General features: G+C 37.6%; 1 protein-coding gene across 1 annotated transcript; it reads right to left on the reverse strand.

Annotated features, from left to right (window-relative positions):
• Positions 1-1,708: 1,708 nt before the first annotated feature.
• On the reverse strand, positions 1,709-20,500 carry NDUFA9 (NADH:ubiquinone oxidoreductase subunit A9). Its single transcript, XM_032201314.1, has 11 exons — positions 20,410-20,500; positions 16,756-16,926; positions 15,868-15,965; positions 15,585-15,676; positions 12,550-12,691; positions 11,402-11,504; positions 10,773-10,840; positions 10,550-10,626; positions 6,508-6,603; positions 4,476-4,542; positions 1,709-2,353 (listed from the first exon to the last, which is right to left on the reverse strand). The coding sequence occupies exons 1-11, from the start codon at positions 20,465-20,467 to the stop codon at positions 2,183-2,185; spliced, it is 1,143 nt and encodes a 380-aa protein (XP_032057205.1). The 5' UTR covers positions 20,468-20,500; the 3' UTR covers positions 1,709-2,182.
• Positions 20,501-22,184: the final 1,684 nt, after the last annotated feature.

The raw sequence follows: 22,184 nt of genomic DNA on the forward strand, positions 1-22,184 counted from the left end.
TCACTTCAGAGGGGAGGGAAAAAAAAAAAAAAAAAATTTCAAAAACTTTGTCTAAGAAACACCATAAAAAGAGCTGAGATTTTCTAACCCCTAGTGCTTGTATATCAAAGCAAGGGCATTTCTTAGAACAGATCCCTTGATGGGGATCTGAAACTGGGGAATTAGTCATATTCTAGCAAAAACATAAGAAGAAGCAAATGCTAATGATTCCCTGTCTTTAAAAGGTACTTAGTGGTTCTGCACTATATTCCTTGGCAAGAAACATTACTCTAAATTCAAGTGACAGCCAAAAAGCCATACAGAGACTGGGAAAAAAATTGACCAGATTAAAAATTATTGAAGGAGTGGAAATAGTGGAAGAGAGATACACTGCATAATACAAAGCATGGAAGAGATTAATACTATTAAATTTACAGGTGTGGCTTGCTCACACAGCCTGAAACCATAGGTATGAGGCCATCTAGTGGCATTCATTCACAACAAAAGAGATACATAGCTAACTGAAGTCAACAACTGGGGAACTACTGGAAGCTCCTATCTAGTTTTTTCCTTGTAAATGAAAGATAATAGTGACTGAGGCTGCAATATCAGACTCTCAGAAATGAAAAGTGTCAGAATTAAGGCTTCATACACTTAATTTGTTCCGTTTCCATGTTGTGTTCTGATCTGTATTAGTCCGTCCGTCCCCCCCTTTTTAGTCATTTTTTATTTGTTGTTGCTGTTTTTAATACATTCAGGAACCATGTGTCCTACAGAAACCTGCAGCAGCAATAGCTGAGCACATCTATGATGCTCCTCTTCTCTGGTATTCTTACCTGATGTGGAATATGCTGCCTAAAGCAAACTTTTCATGGATCCGGTGCACGTTCTCTATTTAATGTGTATCTGAGTTAAGATCCTGTAGGAGTGGTCTTTGGTGCAACTGAATCCACTGGAAAAGCTGTACTTAAAATGCTTACTGTAATGTTTATTGTTTTTTTCCCCCCCATTCTCAGAACTGGCATCTATCATTACAGCAGTACCCTTGAGAACATTTTATGCCTGTTTGCCATCTGAAAATGGAAACTGCTAATTATCTGTGCAGGACTATCATGATAATTGCATATCTCTGTCTGTACTCTACATGGCTTCTGTGAAACAGCTCTGAAATACTAGTTTTCCCAGCAGGATGTGAATAACATGCATAAATAAAGCATAAGCCATACATATTAAATGAGCACAAACAAGGCTATTTATTTAAATCTAGGGTGTTATGGAAAAAAAGGATTTACTCAAGTAAATAAAAATAATATAAGGATCAAATTATTAACAGCATGCACTTCCACATTGTCTACCTTTTGAATGTTTAATTGGTAGGTTTATTTTCAAGTGAATGAATTTACGTTATCAAAAGAAAAGTAAACTACGCATGAGAGCCAAATCAAACATGTGGTAGGCAGAATCAGTAAATCTTATTATTACAAGAATCTAACTCTTCCTAACAAAGTAAACATTAGCAGCAGTAGGTTTTCGTGGAAGAGCAAAATGCAGCAGCTGTTGAAATTAAAGAAACGCTTTGTCCAGGAATTTGACAGTACTTCAGCAACAACACAAACACCAAGATTCTGATCTTTGGGTCCAGCAATCATCATGAGTTAATCAAGAAACTTTTTAAACGCTTTTCCTAACCTTGACCTTTTTGTTCAATTTGTCCATTCTTTTTCTATTCTCCTTTTTTTTTTTTTTAACCTATTCAGTCCCAATCTCCACCTCAAATTTCTCCTCCACCATTAGGCTTCTACCTTTGATGCCGTGATTATTTGTCCAACTTGTCCCAGTTCCTTCTCTCCTATTGCCACACACAACAAAGGCAAATAGTAGGAAGCAAGCATTGAGGTGAAAATACAAGGTGCTGTCACTTGTTTTATCCCTGTTCTCAATCCCACTCAGTTTCCCCACCAATTTCAACTTATCCCAGCTAAAATACTTCAATGCTCACCAACTAAGGAATGATATGCAAATTTGCTACCATGACATTTTAAAGATAAGAATTGTGTTACAGTCTTCCATAATTAAAAAGAAAACACTGCCAAAATACAGCTTATGATTAACATATTTTACTTGGTATATACACAGGTCTCCAAACAAATTAGGTCATAGAAAGACAGTTTAGGTAGTGTTAAGTAACCACCTAAGCAACTGTTTACATGTTGTATGTCTTTGCTGGTTTTGCCTCCTCCAGCTCAGCATCCAACCAGCGGTATCTGCGGTGACGGCGCAGAACTTCAATTGCTTTTTGTTCTAGAGGTGTTGGTTGAATACCCAGGTCTTCCAAACCAGGAAGGTCAGGAAATGTCATGTCTGTTATGTGAAACTTTAAGAAGAAATGAAAAGGGAAAAAAGAGTGGGAATTAACAGAATGAATAGCGTTAACACCCAATGCAATTTTTAACACGCAGAAGTATTGTGTATTCACACCTGAGGTTACCGTTTTTCTTTTCTAAACACATACTAGCATGAATCTCTAGTACTAGAAACATTTTAATATGTCTCAAAACAATTTTCTACACATGACAGCTCTTCAGAGATTCAACTGCAGTTCTGAGGCTGTTGATAAAGGGCTATTTCCCCTAAGAAAGAAGACTTCATTACAATACATTCCCACATCTTGCAGTAGATCTGAAGAACTATTTAAAGAAAAGTGGACTCAGCCACCTCTGTGTCATTCCCTGCTCACCAACTGTAATTTTGGCACAGTTTTTTTTCTTGGGAGGATGAAAAGAATTAACATGGCCATACAAAACTATGGCCTAATCATACAATGTATGAAGTACCTATTGTACTTAACTAGGAGATACAGATGCTCTGTACTGCTGCCAAAAAAAAAAAATAAATCCTTCAGACTTCAGATTTAGATTCAGGGATAAATGAGATATGCAGAAAGGTTTTTCATTCTCTCTCCATACCAGTAAGATTACTGAATTGAAACCATGAAATTAGGCCAAACTTGTATGTAAACGTATATTTGAACTGCAAGTATGCATCCTGCTTTCTCAAGAAAATGTGTGTTGAATTACTGTCTTTAGTATCTGCTTTTCTCTGCTTATGGTTAGAACAGGGTCCTATACAGGACAAATATTTAATTCTATTAACTTACTTTCAACGCAAATGACCTGTACCTTAGAAAAGTGAGATTTCTCTTACAGTGCTATTTCTTAAAAGGTCTAAGTCAATCATCTATTTTTGTGTACAGATCGCTTACAGGTGAAAAGCTGGAAAAGAGGGGAGTGATCAGACACGGGAAACAGAGAACCTTTTATATTACCCATACTACAGCTGAATTGCAGTATTTTGAGTCAACTGGTACAGGCTTATTTCACAGAAATCTATGAACTACGAAGGCAGCTAGAATTAAAGTTTTCATGAGGTAGTATGTCTACCTCCTGTGTCAATATCGTCAATAGAACTACAGTGCCAACTCCCTCTGACATGGGGATTGTGTTAGTGGTTTAGAAAGTGGAAAAAAGCTTTTATCTATACCATGAATAAACTTATTTCCTCTATTATATATACTGTCCATGTTTTTTCACAATTAATTTCCATCGGGAATAGAAAATTACTGTTTATTTTACAGATGGAGAAATGCAAAGAGGAAAGTTAATTCCTGACAGCTATTCAATGAGCAGCTCTAAGGACAAGACTTAACTCTTCCAGATTCTTGGTTGTCCCAGAATTTTAGAGACAGTGTACTATCAGGTTATAATAGGCTACTGTTAAGCTTTTTGTCCAACCCCATTCACATACTCTGAGAATTAGGAATTTTAATACTCTGAGAACTTAAGAATGAACACAAAGTTTCAACACCTCCACTAGAAATGCATTCAAATATTAAACAAGAATTTTGTCTGTATTTAGTGTAGTTCAATTTGAGTTTTTTAAAAAATGACACTGTCTAGGTGGTGTAAGTGATTTTAATGCAGATATAGGAATATAAACTCACTGTTACCTAATTTTAATAGTGTTTGCTGGGCAAAGAAGAGGAGAGGTAATGCATGCAACCCTGATCATTTAACACATATGAACGTTGGGCATTCACTTTTCACCACATTACCATGCTACTACCACTAATTATATAGCTCTTTGCCAGTTGTTTTGACCACTTTTGTAAACTTATTTAAAGAAAAATGTTAACTATTCTTCCTCCACCAATACTATCAGAAAAACTACATCCTAATGATACCTTTAAAAAAAAATCCAGTTAGTCTCTCTCTCTCTCTCACTTAGCCTTTTTAAGACTACAAGTGTTAAATTGTTGTACACCATTCAAACAGCCTGAAGTTAATTCTTCACAATCAAACTCTAGCTAGTGAACTGACTGAAATACTGTACCACACGATGTACACACATTTCAGCACTCCTTGAACATAGAACTACAAAGTGGAAGTTACAAATACAGACATTCCCCCCAAAAAATTTGAAAGTTGTTCTTCACTTACCCGGTCTACTTTGTCTCGTGTTAACCATGGTTCAAATGGACTGAGCTCAAAGAATCTTGCAACTAAACTGCAATCAGGAAGAGTTGCAAAATTATAGTCATTATGCCAATACACAGAAAAAAAAATAAGATCTCGGAAGAATATTACACACTTTATAGTGTGCTCTGCTTGTGCAAAGCGACAAAATCATTAACGCAATGAACATGTCGGCAAACAATTTCTTAGCTGTGTTTCTGGTAACTTTAACTGTTTGCTACTGAATTATTCAACCTCCTACTTTTCTACTTCATAAGGGGATGGAAGGGTAGATATCTAGAAGTAAAACTGAGTGTTGTTAGTAGGTGGAGAAAGTAAACACATCCAATTTGTTACACACCAGAGGGTTCAGTCCTTCCCCTGCCTTTCCTCCAAACTCTTTTCCCTAATAGCTTAGGCAGTAATCCAATTAGTCACAAAGTTTGATTCAGTGCCTCCATGGGAAAACATGCTTGCTGACAACTAAATGATTTAACAGCCATATAAACAAGATGACGGAATCTGGAACAATCTACATCTATAAAAAGGATGAGTATTAGCGTATTTGCAGTTTCCAGAAATCAAATGTCCCTTGAAAGCAAGTGAATCTGGCAGAGAAAAAAAATACTACAGTTCTTGCTCGATGATTCAGGACCAAGAGTATTCCAAGGTAGAACCTCTTACTGAAACGCTCATCTTGCAGACTAGGATAGTATAAAGTTACTACACATAAACATAACTAGGCTTATCTGCCTTACAGACATGCTCTTTTCTCAAAAATATGAAATACCACTTAGTTTAGCCCATAAAGAAAAACATGTAACATGGACTGCAGCTAATGTGAGCTAATAAGAATAATACACACCCACGTAGCTACTTTTTAACAAGCTTCTCTATGTCATCTATCCATGTTAAATAGAGGACTCTACAACTGTTGCATCTATTTCTGAATTGGCTAAAGATGTTCTTCTAGAATTATTCATCATCTGCTACATGAACCTAATAGTTCATTAGTAGATTGATAAAAGGGTTCTAGACTTCTCTTCAGTTATTTAGCTTGTATTGCACTAAAATGAGGGAGGATCAGCACCCAAACACTGACACATCTACCAAGCAGAGGATTATATTCTGAAATGGAATTTCCTGTTTGCAGGTAGCTCTGTAAAAGGATGCCCAATTATACCTTAAGGACTAAACTTTTTCATGCACTATTACTCTGTAAATATGATTCTGCAGATCAGCTTCTCTCCTGAGTGCTCTAAAGAGACAAAACACACAGCTACACAGGTTGTTCTGTACATGCAAGCAGAACCTTTACAACTCATCCACTGTAGTCAACTGAAGTCATGCTACAGCTTTCTTTTTCTATTTTCCTATTTGTTACTATCTTCTAAAAGATGTTCCTTTCCTCATATTAAAAAAAAAAAAAAAAAAAAGCTTGCTCAAATGCACTTCTTAAATTCCCAGGCCAACAACTCAGCAAAAACCTACCTCCATCACTAGTTGAAATGAATACCAAGGGCTGAACTAGAAAGTCAAGTCAATACCCATAGACACCCCTATCTCAATTCTATTTCCAGTATGGCAGTGCTCAACAGACTGGAGGGACAGCTAACAGTAGCTGTACTGCACAAAGCATCTGTCAGGGCTATGGTCAGCAGCATACACAGTTTTTTCCCTGTGGTACTATTAGAAGTTTGTTCAATTTGCTACTGAGTGTCTCCACTTTGGACCTTTTACTAATCCGTGGCTCAGAAAAAGCAAGGCCATTCAATAACTCTGGATAAATAATTAAGTTTACTACAACTCCACTTTTTATTCAGTAGCTCATCAAGGTCAAGCCTGTGCCTGAGCAGAAGACTCAAAATTAACAAACATGTACTTGGGGAAAGCCAGTTTCTACAATCCTACAATGTTAAGTAGCAATTAACAGTACTAATAGTAAATGACCAACGCAATAGTTATTTCACTTCTATGCTGCTTGAAAAGTTCTTAGGAAAGGAAGGGTTCCACTTACTGATACAGAGGACGTGGAAGTGGATATGGAAAAAAGGTTCGGAAGGAAACTGCATATATATATTCTACCAGGTCATGAAGAAGGTATCGATTAGGTCTGAAAGAAAGAGCAATAAACATTATAGTTAAATTAGGTGTACTTAAACATTTGCAGTAAGAGAAAAATTAGCAAGCCACACATACATTAAGCCTACCAAGGGCCTATATTATTCAGCATAAATTATTTGTCAGGTTTGTCAGTTACCTCACAAGAAGTGAAAAAATTTTTGTTCTTAAAATTCCACATTGTTTGAAATAAGCACATTAATTTAGAAAAACATATAATCAGATGTCAGCGATAGTAACTATACACATCATGAATTACAAAATTGTTTTATCATAGTTTTGGATATCCCTACCAAGGTGTTGGCAGCAGGGAAATGCTGAAGCGGCCTCTGTGTAAAGAGTTCAGGTGTTGCCCCATGCTCAGACACTCATCTCTAACAGACCCACTGTAGGTCACAGATAAGCCCATCAGACAAGTTGGTGGTGCCTCTGTGAAAATATATTAAAGAGGGACCTTGACAGACTTGAGAGATGGGCCTGTGTGAACCTCAAGAGGCACAATGCACAAGGTCCTACATCTGGGTCAGGGCAGTCCCAAGCACAAACACACGTTTGATCTGTGAAGGGAAGAAGTGTGTCTGAAACAGCAGAGAGAACAACAATATCAAAGGTGGTGGTGGCTCTAGGCACTGGAGCATAGATTACTCAACAACCAATGGGGAAGATCATCATAAAGGAGGAGAAAAATGTGTAGATGAAGGAATGGCAGAAAGGAGCTGCTACAGACTGAACCCATATGGCATTCCCCAACCCTCTGTACCACTCGGAGATGCAATAGAGGAGTCAGAAGTGAAGCAGAGCCAGGGAAAAGGGTAGATGGGGTTTCTTTTGTTTGTTTTGTCTTTATTTCACAATGCCCAAATTTATTTTTATTAGCAATAAATGAATTTTCCACAAGTAAAATCTGTTTTGCTTATGACAGTAACTGGGTAAACTATCTCCCTGTCTTTATCTCAACCCACAAGGTTTTTCATTTTATTGTTTTCCCTTGTCCTGTTGAGCAGGAGGAAGAATAAGTGGCCAGGTGTACGGGTATCTGGTTGCAGGACTAGGCTAGCCCACCAGTCATACTGAATAAAATGTATGATGTGTGCTTCTAAATCACACTCTTAACGCGCCTCCTCCATGTAACAAGTGACTCAAATTCTGATTGCAATACACTAAGCACTGGGATAAGATTGAATCTGTAGAAGCCCAGTTAACACTTTGTAATACAAGAAAGCCAAAAAGCTAGAAAGCAAACGCCAAAAATTAATAAAAGGTTTCTAAGGTAGCAAATAGCTGCAAGGAAACTAATTTGCTTGCCTTTGAGAGACTAAGAACATGCTGTTCTCTTTGAGAGCAAGAGGAAGAAACCAAGATAAATTCCCCAAAAGATTGCATTCACCCTCTCAAAATGGAGGGATAGAAACAGTCAGGCTCTAGTACACCTGCAGTTGTTCAAGAGAAACACATACCACTGGGAGTTCCTATTCTTTTCTTGTTCAGACTTCATCTTGGCATTTAAATACTCCATTTTTCTAGATGCCTTGAACTGAAACAATTACCTACCTTGGCTTTCAAGGCAACTTGCCGGTATACATTTTGAAAAATCTTCCTAAGTATACACTAGAGCACACTACTAAGCTCTGATGTATCATTTTGTGTTTCAGCCTTCAAAATTACATGCTGCAGATCATGATTCAAAGAAACAATGAACAAACAGAAGTGTGAGTCTCCTAATGTTTTGTTGTATTTTTCAGATAAGGCAGAGACTTCAGTGAAATGACAACCATCTTGAGACTGACTCCTTCACAGGTAGAATCATCCTAAAAATAAGACTCTGTAGCTTTTCATCTGAAAATGAATTACTGCTGCAATCTAAAATCCCATATAAACGAAGAGTAAGTAACAGCTAGAGTAAGACTATGTAAAACTCCAGAAACCCTTGGCTACGATATGAAAAACATCAATTTCACTCTGATAAACCAAATATCTCAAGGATATCAATGTTTGAGGTTGCATGAATGAAAACTGAGCCTTCAATAGCTCAGGTTCAATAGCCTGCAATGTTCTTTGGAGAGAATACAAATGCAAATAAACAAAATTTGTTGTTAGGTGTTAGAAAAGAGAAAAATGCTAAATTACTACTATAGTTTCTAAAGGCAAATTAGGGCAAAACAATCTACTGTATATACCTTAAAGGTAGGCCAGCATATTTGGGAGAATTCAAATGAATTCAACGCTCCAAACTCCTTGTTGACTTCATCCAGGTGGATGAATTATATAGCCTGATAAAGATCTGGATTTATGAAGTTACACAGGAGTACCAGACACCAAGTTTTTGCTTTATACTTAAACATCCTAATGCCTATCCAAAGCTAGTAAAATAAGCCAAATCTTGATATTCAATCTTGATAGTTAAAATCCACAGATATGCGTAAGGTAGCTCTATATAATAAAATGCAAAAATAAAGACTAGTGCTTTTGTTCCTTTATAAATTCCCAAACATCAACAATGCAACTTTACCAATAAAAAAATTACTACAAGTGTCTACACCAACCACAAAACCAGCCGACAGCAAGCTGTTACCATCCAAGACAAAAGACTGAGTAAATGGATGAAGAAAAACCAGTGACATTTGAGAAGAACTGAACAGAGAAGAACAGAACAGAGAAAAAACATACAAAATCTTCAGTTGTTCAGGCATTGCAATGCTACCACCAGCTGCCATAGTTGAAACTCTATTCCACCATATAGTAGGAGAGGGAGAAGCATTCTTTTACTACATGTAAATTAATATTTTAAACTCAAGCTGTTAACTCCCTTTAAAAAAAAAAAGGAAGAAAGAGTGCTTCACACAGCTTTAATCAAGGGTTATGTTGCAGAGTTCCTTTGGTTTTCCAACACTGATTTGAGTCTTCAGTTTAGACTATCACTTATTCAAAAGCTTCAGTCACTGTTAGGTGCCTGAAACTCTGTATTCCTTGCAGCAACAGCCTGGCATCCTTGCTTAAATTCCTGCCTCTGAAACCTAGGTGTTGAACCCCTGGCCTTCTCCAAATTGCCAAAAAATGAGACTTTGAAACTGAAAGAATACAAGGTTTAGCCAACTGCCCTTGCATTTGGTTGCAAATATTGTTCTATTTAGTGTGCAGTTCTCAGTTTCTCCTGCTGCTGGAGTAGTTACTTCTGCTGAGACAGGGGTGAGGCTGAAAATTATTTTGCTGGTTTTTAAACAGAAGTTCTTCAGCCTGATTTAAGAAAAAAAAAAAAAAAAAAAAGCTGCTGCCTTTTCAAGAACATCAGCATACTACACACCTAAACCAGCTACTAGAACAGCATCTTCCTCAATAGCTCAGTTACATCACAACAGTGAAAGATAAACAAGTAATAATCTCTGCTCTACAGTGACAGCATCACAAAATGAATATGGAAGGAACAATAAAGTCTCAGATACGCCTTCTGCAAAATCCAGTACATTTTCAGGAATAACCGTATGACTGATTTCAGTGCCACATACTGAAACACGAAGCCATTACCTTGGCATTTAGCAGGTCATCTTTCCTTATTACTAATGACCTATTCTGACTTGGAGCTTTTATAAATAAATATTCCAAGGGATCCACTGGCTTTATCCATTCTTATTCAAGGTGATTTCCACATAGTTTCAGTAGCATTTTCTCTAAAGATGTTTTGTCTGGTGTATTTTAAAAAGACTGGGTTATTTTTTTTGTGTGTGCACATACATAACATTAAGTGCAATGGGGCCCAAACTAGGATTTTCAGAGTACTCACAACAACAGCTTGAGTCATTTTTCCTCCCAAAAAGGAGGTGGAATTTATTGCAGCTCAAACTGTGTGCATGGATGGAGAAATTAAATGTACTGTGCAGCATGCCAAAAAATGACACCAAAAAGAAGTACTTCAGATAATTAAAATCAGAAAAGTAACCTACCCAGCCAAGGCATATGTTTTTCCTTTAGCGTCAGGATCCTTAATTGCATTAATAATTGCCTTTGCTACATCAACCACCTGCGAGAAACAATAACAACAGATAATTACCAACAGAAAACATGAATGCATGCACACACTCTTCTTCAAGAGTGATTTATGGGGAGAAAGAAAAATAGAAAAAGACAAACAGGATTTGGGATTGTCTTGCTTTTAGGAAAACTTACATATACTGGTTGCTTAGCTGTTTTTTTGCCCATCGAAATAAGAGGCACACCACCAAACCAGCGCATGTCTGACAGAGAGAAACAAATATAACTTGAGAATAAGATCTGTGAATCATTTCAGCAGGCAAATAACCAATACATGTTGCAAAACACCGAGTGTGGATCTCTTCTGAAAAAAAAATTGATTAAAAAAATTGGAAATAATTATCCCCCACATTCAACTTTCTTATCAACAACCATGGGAAGGCTATGCTTGCTGTTCACCTAAAGTGGTTCAGAGATATCTCAACTTTGCAAGCCAGAAACAGCTTCTACTCTCTGCTGTCTAGATTGTCAGGACAATCTAAAAAAAAAAAAAAAAAAAACAAAACAAAAAAAAGTAGTAGCATATAAAATCAAACAGCAAAGTCTAATTAGCTTGAGGAAGAATTCAGGCTCTACCATTTCACCATAGGATGAAAAATCATTATTCTTCTGTTACATATCTTCAATAAAGTAAAATACAGTAAATTTCTGATTTAAAAAAAAAATCCACTCTCTACTCCCCAAAAGTAAAATGCATTTTCCCTCTGTTCTCCACAAATATGTATACATACCTGACACGGTTTTATTATTTCAAGAATACATACTCGCATAATGATTGAGAAAACGGTCTTCCCTCCCAAACATCTCAGCAGGCCTCATAATTATAGCATCTGGAAATTCTTCCCTCACTGCTTTCTCTCCAACAGCCTGTCATTCAATTAAAGTGATCACATGAATTAGATCCCTTCCAGATAGACCAAAAGATGATACCTTTTCAGAATTTACAGCATCCTGACTATAGCACTCAGGAACTCATCAGCAGCAGTACAAAATTATTTGTATCTGAGTCATTTATTTTTGAGATGCTAAGTTAAGTTCTCAAAGACTGTCCCAAAAGTCCCATAGAAACGTAGATAACTTATTTCATTTGAGATACAACAGTCTCATTAGTGAAGGAATGCATGTTAAAAGCGATGAAGTTCAAAAATAAAGAAGCCTGATCTAAGTACTTCTCTATCTTATGTTAAAACAGAGATTGAAATCAAAAAAAACAACATAATGTTTAAATAACCCCTACTGTATTATTAAAACACTTGAAGAATTGCTTAAGTAGACTAAAAAAAAAACTTCAGAAGCAGCTGTTTTCCCCATGGGACTGGTCAATACAATAAGGCCTACATATATATATATATATCCCCTATAAACTCGTTACACACTGAGAGCCACCAAATTTTAACTGTGTTTAAAAAACATCTATTATAAGCAAGGCAACAGAGTCCAGCATACAGGATAAAACAAAAGGATACCAAAAACAGATTTTTTTTGTAGCAGTAGAATTATTATCTGTTCTTGCACAAGGGTCTGTAACTCTGATTTTTTGTTTTTGCAGAATTCATTTCGGCATCATCTACTTACTTCCATTTACTAGGTCAGCCTTAGATGTAAAACATAATATCAGATCTCAAACCACCACCAAACTCCTTCCTAACAACAGTAATTGTAGATGCAAAGATACCCAAGGACAGAAGAAACGAGTAGTTTGTAGGAATACAAGATCTATTTCCCTTCAAAGTACATGAAAAACGTAGGAGGATTTCTAGCCCCAGTAAGCACAGTAACATAATTCCTCAGATGAAGACAAAATTCCATAGAAGAATGATTTCATACAGTGATTTCCTTCAAACAGACTCAGTTGGAAAAAAGACAAAAAGTAGGCTTTCTGAAAAAATCTTCAAAGTTATTCTAGACTTACTTTATTCCTCAGGTATTTGGAAGGACTCTTCAAGCTTGCATTCAGGTGAGAGATATGAACGAGTGTTTCCACACCAGCTTCCCTAGTTATCTGGGCAATACTTTTAGGAATATTTACAAATTCATCTTCAAAACTGAAGTTTCTAGAACAAGCCAAAAACAAATTTTAATTTAAGAGTGACCAATAGTGGTTGCCTACCAACCAAGAGCAATCATTACATATTACTTGAATATATTTCAAAAACCTATCAATGCTCCTCATTAGAAAGTTTAAGTTTGTGAGATATTCTTCTCATGAGAATAAGTGAAATGCAACAGTGATCTTCAATTACAGCAATAGTACTGCCTTCTTCATCTGGTAAGATCAAATCAGTATGAAAAAATCTCTTGCCCACTCATCTGGGACAAGTAGAAAACCATTCCCAAGACAAAACATTTTCTTTTGTTTGAAAAAAGTGCTGCATTTCAAAATCTGAGCAAAACTGTCTTTTTACAACACCTGTTCAAAAACTGACTTTGTTTGATGCACTCAATTACATTAAAAAGGAACACAAATTCTGAGTAGCCTAAGTTAGGACAGATGCTAGGCATTAAGAAAGTGGACGAAAACAGACCAAAGAACTCACAGGTGCTTATGCAAATGGAAAATTTTACATTGACAGAACAGCTACGACTATTCCATTGCAGCTGACAGAGGACTTCAAAAGGAAGGGTGAAGGAAGAAAAAAAATATACTCTACTCACTTCATAGCATTCAAGGGGCCAAAGTTAGTGGGGTTCAACTGTAATCTAGTTTTGCATCTGATCAAGAACAATACAGAAGCTCAGTCTCCAAGCTATAGCCTGGCAACAATCCCGAAATTCCTTCCAACTATACCAAAACTGCAAGGAAGCGAACTGGCTTCTCATGTCTTTATATTGTTCTTGTAAGCACCCCACTCCATCTTTTCCATTTGATTCTGAGTAAAAAACATTTTTGTTACTCTGAATGCCTCTCTCAAATGCCTCTCCCTCTATCCTTATCTACTCTCACAGCTCTTCAGATCCCACTGGAGTCTAAAGAAAGCCTTAAAAATAAAAAGTTATTTTTGACCCTTCAATAGCTAATCTGATCCTGGGAACCATTACTTCTGTTCTACTCACAAAAATAGATTTTAGAAACACAGAAGAATGACCAACATCCCTCCTGTAACTATGGAGTTTTCAAACAACATAGTATACACAGATCATACTGTAAACTAATACAAGGCAAGGAGGAAAGTATTTAATGGCAGGCTTTACTTCTCCCACCTCCCTTCCCACTCCAATCTCCACTTCTAATCTTAATCTTCTTTTTTTTTTCCTGCTCATGTTTCTCACAGACTTTGGGATGATTACAATGGTTAGTGTGACCTCATGTTTAACAGGCCACAGAATTTTATCACAGGGTTCCAGCACCACCATTGATATCAACATAGCAGATAAAAAACACCTAAGGACCTCTGAGAAACACAGTAGCAAATTTTCAAGCACTCAGAAGTCTTTAAGGTGTACTGACTCCTCTGTTTTTGACAATGCTGAAATTGACCAGAGCGACACAATTCTTTTATTTGGTTTTAATAGTTTCATTCTAGTTTAAAAAAACAATTTGTTGTTGTTTCGCTTACTTTCACTAAAAAAGGAACTCTCCCATACACAAATCATACTTTTTATGAGTCCAGAAACATTAAGGGAGAAAGAACATTTCTGAATGATAAATGGAGATTACATTGGCCTTTGGCCAACTGCACAGGCTTTTTCTTCCTTTGCTTCCACATTATGAAGAAATTGTTGCTGTTAGAACAGCAATAATAAACAATACGTAATAGTCTTAGGTTGTTTTTGTATGTTTTTACCTACACCCCAAAGTCTGAAGAAGACAAAAAAAAAAAAAAAAAAAACTTGTCAGATACACAAAGTTAGTTTAGATTTTTTTCTCCAACTAAACTATTTTATAGACACCAAGAGTGGGATAAGGAGCTAAGTGACTATCAGGAAAAAGAAAAAAAAAGCACCTTTAAGAGTTTGAATACAAAATCAAAGAGTCTCACAGAAGTTATGTATAATACTTGACCAGACAAGAAACAGCTGAAATTGGTGCTTGCCAAGAGACACACTATTTTAGGAAAAGTAATTGTAGAACTTAGGGCAACACCGACAAGTGACTATTAACCAAAAATAGTGCAACACAACAGAAGCATTAGGCTTTTAAGTATAGGTGAAACCAAGATCTACAATTGATTTTGTCTGCCATGACAGCAAGATTATGTTAAAAGACAAACCACATAGTTAATGAGTTTTTGTCTGGCAGTGCTGCAGTAACAAGGTCTTATTTAAAGTTGGAAAACTGCATGCATGAAAAAAAAAAAAAAAAGAACCACCAACGAAACACAGAAACAGGCTATTATGTGCATTTTCAACCTGAATTATGTGAGGTGTTTTTTTAAATGGATTTCAAGAAAGAGCTACTTAAAAAATTATTACCAAAAATGCTTATGTAGCTAAAAGCATCTGTGCCAAACTGTCAAAGAACTGTTAATCATAATAGGGACTCTCCATAGCTATTCCTGTTCATTAACATTTACCAGAGAATAGGAAAACCTTGATCATAGCTTATTATAGTAGGCTACAATCCATCATTACCACAAAGTTGCAGGATGTAAGCCAACTTCTTTAACAAAGTAAATGAGTCCACAGAAAGTGGAAGCCTCCACAAGATACAGAAAGGGACCCACCAAACATCAGGAAGGTGTGCAAAAGAAGTTTAACTCTCAAGCAAAACAAAAACCGTACACTAGAAAATTACAGAAATAATTTACTTCTCAGGAGCAGATCATAACCACATTTTAAAACATTAAACATTTAAAGTGGAAGAAGTTTTATATGCAGGATTTCAGTTTTGCCTTTTCATGTAAGGCAAAAATAAGGTGTCACTGCATACTGTACATGTGCCGTAAAAAGTGGCTACAATATCCAATACCTGTTGCAAATCTATGCATATAGGTGAAAAAAATTTACTTTGTTTCCCATTCTTTTCCAACAAGATTAATGACCACATTGCTGTGCTCCACGGCTCTTCGGATAGAGTCTTTGTCCTTACAGTCCCACTCCTGTAACCAGAACATCAAATGGGAAAGAGATGAGATAATGTGTAAAAAGGCATAATCAAAGAAAGCTCTTTCCCATCATTTCCATTTACAGGCTAAACAATAGCAGGAGTTCTGACTTTGAGAATGATTAACAGACTTCCTTGTATAGCAATGGTATTATATTTGATCTGAAGCCAAAGTAAAAGACTTACTAAGAAGAGAAGTTGCCCCAGGTCACCCATTGGTCGCAGATACATGAGGTCGTACTGATCACAGCGATAGGGTATGATTACTTGAGATCCAATGCGACCTAAGCATTCAAAAAAATTTCATTTATTTTAAACTACTACATACCTAAGTAGATGAACCTAGGAACTTACAGATTTTTTTCTTTGTCCCTGGCATTAAAGAACAACACATACACATAACTATCTCAAATATTATCTGCAAAGCTGAAAGTAGCAAAGAAAGAAGTTACTGAACTTAACATATAATTTTGATTCTTAAGCAGGTAGATACTTGAATACTTGAGTGAATTAATGATCTAGTAAGACAGAAAATAAAAAACGCAGTGCATACTATAAACACAGTACAATACGTAAAAATGTGTCACACCTAAGGATATTTGCATTTTTAGAAGGCGGATGGAGAGAAGGAAAAACAAAATGCAAGAGTTATTTTCTGGAACTCAAAATCAAAAGGACAACTCTAAAGAATTCCAATCAAACCTCTGCAAGCTATTTACTATGGTGTGCTAACAATGCCAAAATCAGAAGAATCAAATACATGCTGTGCATCTTCTCAGAGCTGTATTCTACAGACTGGAAAAACATTATGTGAATGAGAATGACTGGTCTTAATGTCTATAACAATCTTCAAATGCTTCTATATTTTCGAGATTAAAACTGCTTTTACTGATTGCTGCATCTTGGCGCTTTACTAAAGCAAATACTATGAAGGAATGATGCAAAACACTTTTGTACTGCTGCATTTTTAAGATCCAAAATGCTAAAGCCTTCTAGATTAATCTGTAACCTAATGAAAAAATTGAGCTTGGTTAAGCACTTAAACTTTTAATTAGTACTCCTGGAGAACATTACCTAAACGATTGACAACATAGCGTCCTAAGAAACCTGTAGCCCCAAAGACAGTGGCCACAATGCCACTAACAGAGGATCGTCCACTTCTTCCATGAGGTATCACTGCATGATGAATGTGGCGGTGCTGCTGCAACGCAGATGGAGCTGCAGCTAAGGCAGAAATCCCAGGGCCTGAAACACAAAATGGAAGAGAGCATGTGATACAAGCTAAAATTTATCAGTGTCAAACCATAGTTAAAAATACTTTCTCATTACAGACCTATATTTTTTTTAATTATTTTTAGGTTTTGTTTTTGTTTTTTCCCCTTTCTCTGTTAGAAAGGTTTCCCATGCCAGGATATTTCAGAGACAGCTGGATAGGTCAGAGGACAAGGAGCATGAGGGAGGTGTGGATAAAAACTGAAGTCCAAACTAAGACACAGAAGGAGCAGACTAGGGCTATCGGTTCCTAAACAGCAAGTAAAGCTTAACTGGCTAGCACTAGTATTTGATGTATGAGGTGAGACACAGAGGTTAAGCAAATAAAAACTACTTGCTACAGGCAGGTCCCTTCTGAGTACATCCACATCCTGCTCCTAGACTTGAGATCTATGAGACAAAGACGTCAAGCTCATTCTAGATGTGCTTAAACCAGCCTTTTTATCTCAGTCTAAATATAGCAGACTCAAACATTGGAAGAGGCAGCAGTCCTCCTGTAACACAGCTCTAGAGTGCAAGGAGATGAATAGATACAAAGAGGCAGTTCCACGATGCACAGGATATTGACTCAAAGTCCTTTTCTCAAGGAGCTACAAAGAGTTGAAACCGCAGAAACAGCAGATCACTATAATATTGAAATAAATTGACAAGATACCTCAAAAAGGAAGTTTGGAGAGGACATACATTCATTCTCTTCAATCAGGTTAGCCAAAGGAAACAAGGAATCTATCTACTCATAGAAGATTTTTGAAATTGGAAGCGTGTTGTGCTACTACATGGCTCTGTTCATAAAAAGAAAGGAATGGATGAAATGTAGAGCATATAACAACACCACAGACATCCTGCTGTTAACAATAGCAGACTGCAGCAGCTGTCGATGAGAAAAAAAGCAAAAAAAAAAAAACGAAGAAAAACAGTAACTGACCTTCCAACTTCAAATAAATCATGACCACAAGCACTTCATGGGTAAGCAAGTTTCATCTTCCCCACATAAAACTACGCAAAAAGAACCACAGTAAAAACAGTAAGACTAGTAGTTGATGCCAGAATCTGATGATTATGGGATTTTTAAAAATCCACTTGTACACTGACGGAGGCAATTTTAATCAGATATAGTTAGGTACTGCCAGTTGAGACAGCGGCACTGATGCCACAGCCACAGTGTTAATAAGATAAAAAGTACAAGGTATGCTTGGAGGTGAATTATATTTTATTAGGTCAGATGATAACACTCAAACCAGAAAATCCAGCAAGACTTCAGTGCTCAAGACCTGCAAAAAATCCAGCAAGACCTGTGCCCAAAGGTTTGTCTATCCCTCCTCTCTTCACACTGTACAAACTGGAAAAAAAAAAAATAAAGATGCCACAAACATCTACAACTTTGTCCTGAAAGGCAGTTTGACAAACACTTAATTAAATAAAGCACAAACATTCATTTGGACTTTTCAAATTAATCTAATATGCTTATAAACTGTACCCTAACTGGCTGATAGAAACAGGATAAAATAACGTATTACCTACATAAAACTCACGTTTATGACTTTTTGAAAAGCAACTCTCCTACACGAAAAAAGGCCCGATCTCAGGAACATTTAAACAGCATGGTACCTGGCTCAAAGTAGCAGATATGCTACTGCATTTCAGGTTCTTAACGTGATGCAGTAGGCTCATATTAAACTTTGCAATACCTCAAATTGACTTCTAAGAAACATACCAATTCATCACTGCCATATTCCCACTTATCTTCACTCTCTACTTTTTCTACTATACAGTTAATTCAACACTGCCCTCTAAAGTCTCTGTTTTCACTTCTGGAGAAGTACAGTGATGGTGAAAGCAGTCATTTCAGTGAATTTCCAATATAGCGTATCATAAACAAATTACCAAGCTGCCAATACAATGTCACCTAGCACAAAATACACCAATATGCAGCCTATATAGGTTCTTTGGTACACAAAGAAAAGCTGTATAAAATACTATGTCACTAATTTTCAAAAGTGTTTTGTTATACAGTTATTCTGTTTTTTTGATGATAACTGCAACAACTGAACTCTCAGCCTAAAAATTTACCCATGTTTTTATGCTCAAAAATACTTCAGATACTTGGGGAGGGGACTTTCTTTTTTAAAAAAAATATCTTTTAAACAACAACAAAGTAAATCTGCGTATGTAAACAGGAGTGTGTATTGAATACTCTGTACAGAATAAAGCCCGTATGTAATGTAACAGGTGGCTAGAAAGTGGAGATCAGTTAAGCCCAGTACAAGTGCAAATATAAAGGATAATATTAAGGCAGATCATTGGATGAACATGTCACATAAATTCTTGTAATGTTCCAATAACTTCTTGATACTTATTTTTAGGATAAGCAAACCTACATAAAAATGATTGGGTTCTTCAAAACCAGATACCTTTAGCTCCAAAAAGCTGCACAGCCTGCTGAGATGGTAAAATAGAAAGCTTGATGACCAACCATCCTTCTCAATACCCTGTTCACATACACTCCTCTTTCCAAAGGCTTAAGTGGAAAAAGAAAAAAAAAAAAGAAAAAGAACACAGTATTCTAGTTACAAAATTAACCGACACTCTCTCTGTTATGGTTCACTAGGAACAGTTCAGTCCTTAAAACATAAAACCTAAACCCAACAGTATTCTAGTCTACTACTAGTACCTTTCAAACAGAATATTATTAAATAGTTCTACCCATGTCTTTTTTTCGTTCTTACAATCTGAAAAATTTTTGCATGTCTTCCAACGTTTTTATGGGTTCTTTGCTGTTATTTCTGCAAAAATACGTGACAACAGGCTCTTCGTGATACTATCACTGTCATATTTGTAAATAACACCTCCTTATTGTCTTGTATTCTCCCACTTGTTGGTGCTTGCCTTACACTGTAAGCTCTTTAGCAGCGTACACCTTTTCTTGTTCTGTAATTATTCAGGATCCATCATAACATATCATAACCTATGGCCACACGCCCAATTATTACTACATTACAAAAAAAAAAAAAAAAAAAAAAAAAAAAAAAAATTTAAGGGATATCCATGAGACTCAAACAAAACAAACTAGGAAGATCCTCGCACTAGATTCACAACCAGTAAAGGACCTTCTGTATGGCGTGCAGCCCTGCCAAAATGCAACCCCTAGTAACCGAGGACAACATAACTTAAGAGACCCGTACAGCTTTCATAACCCACGTTACTATTTCCACTACTTAAAGCTTTCTGTCCCATGCTCACGCGTACCCCAGACTTGACGAAGGGTCCTCACCAAGCAGAGCCCCCTTGGCACTCACAGCTTGTCTTTACAAGCTTTACCCGAAGCACTCTGAGTGCTGTTTTGAATCAAATAAACACCAACGGCAAACCACAACCGTGTTTCTCTCGAGACGTCCCGCTGCTGCGGTTAACAGCGCGTTAAGCCCCCGCCGCACCCCCACCCCCGGCCGCGCTCACCTGCCCTTGGCAGCCACAGGCCGCGGGCCGACCGAGGGCGCAGCGCCGCCGCCGCCATCTTGCCGCTCAGCCCACAACCCCCCGCGGCCGACGGCGGGCGGGCAGGGCCAAGCGCTCCGTATGGGGGGGCGGGGGGGGGGGGGGGGGGGGGTGGAATGGCTGCGCGGTGCCCTGTGAGCATGCGCAGGGCTTGGTCATGGCGGCGGGGCGGGGAGGCGGTGAGGGTGGAAATGAGGCAGGGCAGCAGCTGAGCCGCCGTAACTTCGGTCGCCGCTGAGCTGGCTGGTTGAAAACATTCTCAGTAATAATGGCACACACCTTCAGTTACCTGGCCTCCTTATATTAGTCTTCAACGGGGATTAAGCTATGACGTGATTAGAGTCAACCACCTTGCAGTTCCCAGCTCCTCCTCTCGCCTCAGCGTTGCACTGAGATATTTTCCCCCTAAGCAAGTGCCGTTGTGGATCTTGCATCGTGGTCACACGCAGGGCACTCTAAATCTGCCACCTGCACTATTATAGCTTCGTTTTTCACAGGAGCTCCCATTGCTTTTTAGTCTGTATGGAATACAAATGGCTGTTACTGCAAAAGCTGGTTTACATCGCTGTAACCGCTGCGCCTACTCACTAAAATGGTTTTAAAACATCAACAAAGTAAAAGGAAGAGTGGAGATTATTTCTGGAGATTATTTGATGCAGATTCCAAAATACTGACACAAACCCAAAGTAGCAGTTCTGCCAGAGATGGCGTGCAGCAAGTGACTGGGGCTTTGGGGCAAAAACCTGGATGCTCTGCACACACTGGCCATCTCCAGTTCTCAGCCACAGTGCACTTTTATGTCTAGCAAGTAGCCAGGTGCATACCAAACTGAATATGTGCATCTTTTGCTGGTAGCTTGGGAATTACAGTGCAGCTCCTGACTGCCTCCTATCCCCAAACTATGCCCTCTTCCCCTTCATCATGCATGACGGTCTCGCCACAGCTTTTCTGAGTGGCCCAGCCTGCCTCTTCTCCTTTGGGAAATCTCATTTGTAGTGCTGTGGTACAGAAAAGCCTACTGTCAATCTGCAAATGCAGTTCTTGCCCATGGAAAGCAGTGGGAACTTACTTTCTGCATGTCACCCAGGCATGTTATTCTTGACATAACTCAGAGACTCTTGCTGTGGAGACTTGACCCCTGCTTGTTTTGTACAGTGACATAAATCACTTCCACAGAAAGTAATTTTATAACAAATTCAAAGATAGGACTAGAAAAAGAAGGATGAATTAAGGCTAAGGCAATGGAGTACAAATCAGGAGATGTCTTCCACTCCAGACTTACTACTGCCTTTGGCTCTGATTTTAGGAGAGATGAGATGAACCAGAGCTCTGTGGTTTCTACTCTCCATTTTTGAAGGAACATTTTCCTATCTTAGCAGTGCTATTGTAGGGATAAGATGTGCCAGTTGAGCAGAGATGCTAATGTGTTACAATGATGTAATAAAAAAAAAAAAAAAAAAAAAAAAGCACTAAGGTAATGGACACATCCTACTTGTTACATCTCCAGTTACAAGTTAACTAGGTTAAATGTGCAATTTACAGAGAGCTGAATTTGATTTAATAAAAAATATGTGGAACATCATAATGCTGATTATCTTACTGTATTTGAATCCCAGGGAGGTTAGAGCCAAACATCTAAAAGTAGCCTCGGGGCTAATGATCACCTAAAATGTGTGAGGATTTTTTCAGAGTCCCATACTGAGTGTCTGGTGTCTCTCAGCGATCTCCCACATCAC

The sequence above is a fragment of the Aythya fuligula genome, chromosome 1 (assembly GCF_009819795.1).
Source record: "Aythya fuligula isolate bAytFul2 chromosome 1, bAytFul2.pri, whole genome shotgun sequence".
NCBI classification, from domain to species: Eukaryota; Metazoa; Chordata; class Aves; order Anseriformes; family Anatidae; genus Aythya; species Aythya fuligula.

Bases quoted from the DNA above. Each gene is read 5' to 3' on its own strand.
- NDUFA9 (XM_032201314.1), bottom strand. From the start codon at position 20,467: ATGGCGGCGGCGGCGCTGCGCCCTCGGTCGGCCCGCGGCCTGTGGCTG. The intron at 15,677-15,867 runs GTAAGTCTTTTA...TTCTGGTTACAG, and splicing joins TGGGGCAACTTCTCTTCTTA to GAGTGGGACTGTAAGGACAA. The intron at 10,627-10,772 runs GTAAGTTTTCCT...TGTTTCTCGCAG, and splicing joins CAGCTAAGCAACCAGTATAT to GTGGTTGATGTAGCAAAGGC.